Source organism: Nesoenas mayeri, assembly GCF_963082525.1.
Source record: "Nesoenas mayeri genome assembly, chromosome: 2".
In the NCBI taxonomy this organism is placed as follows: domain Eukaryota; kingdom Metazoa; phylum Chordata; class Aves; order Columbiformes; family Columbidae; genus Nesoenas; species Nesoenas mayeri.
In genome coordinates, this window is record NC_137543.1 from 133,421,876 (window position 1) to 133,429,716 (window position 7,841).

The 7,841-nt window shown below is 36.9% G+C and overlaps 1 protein-coding gene across 1 annotated transcript in view; it reads left to right on the top strand.

The window, feature by feature from the left end:
* The window catches only part of MEOX2 (mesenchyme homeobox 2), a gene marked incomplete at both ends in the record, with an annotated part of 53,229 nt that extends 51,620 nt beyond the window's left edge, over positions 1-1,609 (top strand). Inside the window, one exon of the mRNA XM_080339288.1 lies at positions 1,385-1,609. Within this exon, the coding sequence (XP_080195414.1) occupies positions 1,385-1,609 (225 nt within the window). The remainder of the gene's footprint in view (positions 1-1,384) is intronic.
* Positions 1,610-7,841: the final 6,232 nt, after the last annotated feature.

A 7,841-nucleotide genomic window follows, 5' to 3' on the forward strand; every position in this document is an offset into this window, starting at 1 on the left:
CATTTTTGTGGCTCTATTACTCATGTTGTACAATATGTCCTGCTGTGCCTGTTCCTTGCTGTTTCTTTTAAAACTCTGAAACACATTCTGCTAAACACAGCAGAGGATACACCAACATTGCAAGGTTTCTTGCTTTCTTTCCAAGTGAAAAGTTGCAGACATTGTTTATTTTTCTGTGGAACCTTCATATGAAGAGCTGCACAGACAGACACGCACAAGATCTTTTAGCAACATCAATTCTAAAGGGATCAAACCCAACAATCTTCTATTCATACTGTTTTCAGTGACAATATTTTCAGTTGATTTTAAATCAGCCTTTAATCTGGTCTAATATATTTGACAGATGCTATGCACATCTATTTTTTTTCTTTTGACTGTTGAAAAAAAACCTTCTTGTGGTTTGCAGTGCTGGTACTTTAGAACTGTGCAAATAATTTAGGTTTACTCCCCGCCCCCCCCGCCCCCTATATTTCTATACAGAGAAGGGGAGGAGGGGAAATGAGTTTCAGCTGGAGTGAAATCTTGGGGTTTAATGTGACTTAAATACAGATACATTTCTATTCATTCATGCTATGAATTTCTTTTCCACTTTCATCTGAAATTATTTGCCAATTTTCATTCAAATTTATGAATGCCTTGGCTCCTGGCTTTGGGGGCATTTATTTGTGTGAAAAACTTGAACAGAGTCTATGGCTAAATATAGTAGAATTGAGGATCAATCAACTAGAAAAATTTTAATACTTTTGTGAAACAGACAGGAAAGTCATAAGTTTTGATGGTAAGCAATGCTCTTTCAGATACTTAAGCAAGGAAAGAAAAAAAAAGGATCTTTAGGATCTTTTAAGGAGCTCCACCCAAAACTCACCACCAATTCATGGAAACAAACACACAGAAAGCAATGCAAACTTTTCAGTGCAAGGTCCTTTCCAAAGTAACAGCCCTCCTTTGAAGGGTCATTAAAAGCAATATAAGCATGAGGGGCAGCAGTATAGGTCCCTGCCACCACACAGGGCTCTGTGTTACACAAAATATTACTCTGCCTGTGAAATGGCATTAATACTTTTTCCAAGGGTATTTTAGCTTTTTACTGTTTTCTAAAGGACTCTGAGATCTTCCTGTGGAGCTATCTGCCTTCACGTGCTTACCCCTTTCCCTCCTTTGCAGTCGTTATCCTCACATTCCCAATGTTCGTGAGCTATCCAAAACTGGATTTCCTGCTCTTCAGGGAAGGCACGTTAAGCTTTTTACCACACAGACAGAAAGGCACGGTAAAAACCAAAAAACAAACCAACCCAAAACACCATGTGCTGTGCATAGCTAAAAAGACCATTATTACCTTCAATAACCCCTTTTTTATTTCTTGTTTTGTCTTTCTTCCATGAAGGTAAAAGTTTGGTTCCAGAACAGACGAATGAAGTGGAAGCGGGTAAAAGGGGGGCAGCAAGGGGCAGCGGCCCGGGAGAAGGAACTGGTGAATGTGAAAAAGGGCACGCTGCTCCCCTCCGAGCTCTCTGGCATCGGCGCAGCTGGTCTCCAGCACACGGGGGACTCACTAGCGAACGACGACAGTCACGACAGCGATCACAGCTCTGAGCACGCACACTTATGATACACAGAGAGTGTCCCAGCTCCGTTCTCAGGAAAGATGCTTTGCTGGCAAGCCTTACACGGGCAACGTTTACGTATGCAAGTGACTCTGGCAGTGATTTTTAAAGTTGTTATGGAAAATTCAGGCTTATTGTGTCTGCTTTTCTTGATTTTTTAGATGGTTTACAGTAAGTGCCATGTCTTAAAGGTGCCTCAAGAGTGGAGAAGTGGAAGATGAACTTACTTGGAACATTCCAGATTTGTTTGTCATGTTTATGACAGCGGGCAGGTATTTTTGCTTTAGCTTGCACTGAAAATTACATTGCTCTCAACAGAGGTTATATCCTGAAAACTACAGTGCCACAAAATCACTATCTAGTGGATAAGAAATGTATTTTAACTCTGTATATATTTACCTTACAGCATTTTCCTGTCTTCACTAATTTTAGCAATGCATTCATATTAGCTGATGGCAATAGTCACTCATGACAATAAATGGCTTTTTGTTTCTTTATTTTTGTTTTGTTTTTCCAAAGACATACAATACAGGCAGATACTTTTGTTCAAGTAGAGAACAATAAATAGTGTCTGCTAGGACATCTTGTATGACAGACAAAACAAACCTTATGTTGCATTTACTATCAACTGCTGCTAATAGGGTATTATTAAACCTACCTAGCTCCTCAATTCTTCTTATCTTATAACTGCAAAAAAAAGATTTTTAGGATCATAAGGATAGTCCAGTAACCTGCCAAAAAAGTCACGTTTCACTCATGCTTGGTGGAAACTTCTCAAAGACTTATTCATTTCTACTTTGTCATAATTGAGTACATTGATAAATACTGACACTCTGCAGAAATGTTGTTGCTTCATCTTCGGTTTAAAAAAAAACCAGCAGATAAGCTGAGAGTTATTATCAACTGCTTATGTTGGTAGAAATCAAAATATGAAGGTAACTCAGTATTGTGTCCCATGTGTAAAATCAAGACACATTTTCTGTTGTAAGCTTTTTTGTACATACAGCCAAATACCAAACCCCCAAATTTAATGCAAACCATTGATTGTACTTTGTAAAGAAATATGTTTAATAAATAATCCTTTTAAAATAATTCTGGTCTCTTTACAGTGATTTCATAGGAAACTAAAAGTTTTCTTTGTAAAAGTCCTAAGCAGCTCTGCCTTTTCCAGATCTTTCAGAACTTAGTCTGTGGGCAACACAAAACTATGTTTTCAAATGTAGGCTTTTAATCTTGGATAAACGTTCTACCTTGATCCATTTGGGAAACTCTTTCCTTTAGCAGGAAAAAGGCCTCTAGCATCTAATGATGTCTTCAGCCAAAAACAACAAGAGCCTGTTCAACCATTTTTTCCAGATTTAGAGCAAATATAAAGGGTTATTTTGTTGGACCTTGTTGAAATGGATAAAAAGGAATAAATATCAGGAAGGGATGCATACTCACGTTGTGCCTTTGTTCAATAAGCTGTTCAGAAGAAAAAAAAAAAGAAAATATCTCCAAAAACTTTGGAGATTAATTGGAGTGGGTAGTGTGATAGAAGGAGCTGAGTAAAAGGAAGAGTGAGCAAGAAATGTGCATATCCTAGTAAATGCTTGTGAACATCCCCTATAGCTCTGCTACGTGGAGCAGTAGGGCATCATAAAAGTTAAATGCCATCAAGAATTCTGTGTCTGTCTTCCAAATCCTTTCTACTGTAGGCTGGATCTTTCTTGCACGTTAATTGTTGTCACAGTTTAAAATATCCAAGCAATGGATAACTAATTTCTTGAAAGACTTCAGAGCATTTCATTGATTCCAGCAGTTAAGGGGTTTTGCGTTTGTTTCTTAGGTTCTTTTTCAAATGCCTTTGTCATACAAAATTGCTCAGAATGGGAGTGCGATAGAGAAGTAAGCCAACTACTTTTGAATACTCAATATTTTTTATTTCATGGCTGGATGGGAAAGTGTTTTGAGGTGGTGGTGCTGACTACCGAAACAGGAAAGAAAACTCCATTGATTCAGACTAAAACTTGTTATTCTTGGCTTTTTTTTTACCCTCTTAAATGAAATATAGCTACATTTCAAAATGAAAAATTAGAATGAAATAAAAAAAAAAAGGCATCTCAACTTCAAATGACAGTGAGTCAAATATAATGTGACTTTTTTTTTTTTTTGCTAGTAAAGAGGAGAGAGAAGATTCTTGCCTTTCAGACACTCTATTTGCCAGAAATGCCTTTTCAGGTTTACAGAATTGTTTGTTGCTGGCTTTCAGATAATGTTTAAGACTAAACCTGAAAAGGGATCAGCTGACATTTTACAGAACAAATGGATGTGCCTTATTTACGTTACCTGAAATGTACCAACAATCTGTTCCTAGCCCAAGGCATTTTGATAGGTGGATCATTCTGTCAGCAGCACCATGACATTTTTTGAGTTACAGTAATGTTGGTATCATATCTGTCCAGAGTCTACATCTCTTTGATATTCTCTTGTTAGTGTATCACTGAGGCAGATATAGAAATGTGTACTCTTAGGAAACATACACAGAAAATCTGTTTGTTTCTCAAATGGCAGTGATGTTAACAGTTTAATTTTCAACATGATGGATGATAAGAATTCTTTTTTCTACTGTCTCTGGGGTACAAGGCTCTATATTATTTGCAGGGTTTCTTTCTCTTCCCTTATGACTTGAGGTTTTATTTTGTATTTTTGTTTACTATGGCTTCATTGTTTTCAGGTTTATTTTGACAACAGCAATTCAAGAAGTGTGCTTAAAATAACACCATTGCAACCTAGCTCAATTTGTTAAATCACAAATTGGAAATAGTTTGGGAATTTAATTAAATGCTTATATTTTCTTGACTTTCTTTTCTTTTCATTGGATCCAAAAATAGTCAAAAAAGGAGCACAAGGACAGACTCTATACCTATGTCTTTCCACTACAGGCCAAGTTTCAAGGTAGTTTATGTATCCTGCTTTCTTAAATGAAGGCTCTGACCACTGCAATAATATTATTTGTACAAATAAAGAAAGAAACACCACTAGGACATACACTCTTAAGTAGATATAAGGAAACATAGCTATATAAGTTAGGGACAAAATGTCAGCTTGAGCCTTCATTTAGAATTTCCTGGCTTCAGTCAGTTTATGTCTCTTGGGTGAGCTTGTATTTAATAGAGTACATGCAGTATTTAAGATGGGCTACAAGATTCAAGAAATTTTAAAGAGTAATGTTTAACCAATTACATACTGTAATTTAATATCGTTATGTAATGTGTGTGGACTGAAAGGGACAATTCTGTACATAACCTGGATGTCTATATTCATTTAAAAAAGGCAATGTAGCCAATAGGTGGCATTAACTGGCATGGGACTTCAGTGATGATGCCCATGATTACTTCAGATTAATAAGGACTTACTAGAGATCGTTGGCTTGTATATATTTCTATTCCTTTTCATTTTAAGTCCATAGTCTTTTGACATCTTTTACAGCTGAAAGCTGCAGTGTAGGAATCAATTTCAGTGTAATTTAAGGCCCCTGGCTGTTACTCAGGGCCTCCATATGGCATAATAAGAGGTTATCACAGTCATCTGTATAAACTGCAAATGTATTAGAAGTTTCTCACCCATTTATTACCTCTGTCCAAGTCGTGCATGCAGATGTTAGCCATTGTCCTTTTTCTGGCATCTGAACTGTGATGACTCCAACCTGCAGAAATTTGATGAAACTTCACTTTCATTCAGTTGAAAACAATCACCTGGGCAGTAGACTTACTATCACAAACAGAGAAGACCTCAAAAAGTGTTGTAAATGAAGAGCTTGTTAAACAGTAGTTGTAGTAGAAAATAATCACAGCTCCCTTTTTATACAGTGCTTTTCTGTAGACAGACTCTAAAGATATTTTAAGAAAGCTGATTTTTGAAATAGCCTTTTTAATGGGTAATGAAATAATTTGTACTGGCCACCTTGTATCATAGGCCCGGTAAAACTTTTGGGGTTAGGTTCTGTGCCCTACTAAATGTCCTGTGAGGACTTGGTTCTGTTCTTTATCTTATTTGGCCCTTGAATGCTTTCTACGACAATCTCTTCCAACCTTCACAACCATGAGTCCTTCTCCTTAATAGGATTCACCAGAAAAAAAGTGCTTTAGTATTTAGGGATACATTCTCATCCTTAGTGTCACCGTGAATATATAGACACTGTATATGTTACATATGTTTGCTTATGGACTGCAGGGTTTTTAGAAATATGACTATTCCGAATGCTTACCACATTATTTGCCAAAAAAGTCACATGCACAGCTGAGAAAATACTGAAATAGGCATTTTCCCAAATTAAAAATTTATCTTTAAAAGTGCCCTTAGAAAAATTTGATACAATCACCACAGAAATGCATTTAAGAGAGTAAAAACTACTAGAGCAGAAAAAAAACCCCTAGTTTGGAATGACAACACGTTGTAAATAATTTTATAGATGTATTTCTATAATTCTTACATATATACCTATTAATTGGTACTGGGAAAATAAAATGAACAATTTTGGGGTTCATAAATGACACTAAGTACAATATAGAACTGTTACTTTTCTAACTTTGGCATATTTGCGTAAAATTTGATTCTGATGGCAAAATTATGAAGAGTTTTCAAGAATCCTTTTATATAGAATATTTTTGCTAAAAAGAAGTAAAGATTCTTCTAAGGAAGCAAAGGACCTCATCTAAAGCCTATAGATGGCAATGGAAAGATTACGATTGATTTCACAGGGATTTGGATTGAGCCCAAAATACACACAAAAGTTCATACAAATCAGTGAACAGTCCAGGATTAAGACATTAGCCAATAATTTCCAAAGTGACTGTTGACTTTGTGCCTCTGTTATGACACACGGTATCCTGATTTCAACAAAGTTTTGAGTACACAGTGAAAATTAGGACCACTTTGTGGAAATCTGAGTTGAGGACTCCATATTACTAGCCAGTTAAGAAAATTTTGTTCCTCGTTTTAACAAGAGTCTTATAGTAAGGGATTTCTATGGCTGGCAAATCATCACATTATGTTATTAAATCATAGGTTTCAGAATCAATATAAAAGAAACTTGCTATGCTGCTTTCCTTCTCATGTAATTTGTAGCATTAGTAGATAAGAAAAATAAAGCACATTATATATAGAAGTAGGTTTGAACAGATGTTCCCAAATGGTTGCGGGGAGCGGGGGAGGGTTGGGGTGTTGAGGAAGGTAAAACTTTCCTTCCACTCAGATGTCTGTCTTGAATTTCTCACAGTTTTTGCAGACAGTTTGGCTTGCTTCCAACATACATCGTTGCCTGTCTGGTATGAAAAATGCCATCTGTGGTGTATGGAAGTTCTTTCTTTAAAAGTGGCCTGCTAATTATTCTTCAGGCAGGTGTTACTAAAGTGAAGTCAGGTGTCAAGCACGGTATAACCTTCGAATTGCCTAAAATTGCACAGTTCTTATATGCTGTTCTTTCCCAAAAGAATAGAACAGAATATTACAGAGAATTGAAATGCTGGTTGATACAGGATTGAGATGACTCATGCAGCATTATATATTGTGGTCACACTCAAAAACTTAAAGGATGTGGGTTGAATGAAGTGTACACATTTTCCAAAACAAATATGCTTCTGATTCTTATAAGCTGCCTTTCTGTTCTTTACGTTTGCACTGCCATCTTGCAGAATGTTCAAAACCCTGATGCTCTCAGAAATTTCAGGCAGGGTAAAAGGTGGTGGAAAGAATTTCCTTCTGTGCTTTAGTAGACTGGGAGAGCTGTTTGTTGAAAAGAGTGTGGAAGATGGCTGTATTGTGTGAATGACACCTGCAAATTCTCACCTATATTCACTCTCCAAAACACTTGTGCTTTAAAGCTTTTTGAAGATTAATAGGATGGTTAATGGGCCAGAATCAACACATGGGGGCTGCAGGCAGCCATTCAACACATCCATGAGCCCTGGCTCCCAGGATAAGTGCTGCTGCTGCCTCTCATTTACAATAGTTAGTCTGCTCCTCTCCTCCTTACATGACATCAGCCCTCCCAACAGAAGATGAAAACTCCCCACACTGAGCCAGATGTTACAACACTTTTCTCTCCCTAGCAGATGAGTGTTGTTAGGAGGTGAGGGATTAGCAGTATAAATGCAAGGCTTCCTATTTCCTATGCTGTTTTCAGAGGTCCTTTGAATAAACAGTCCTTTTACTCTTTGTAATCTTGGCATTCAGAATGAATGACAGTGTCAGTGG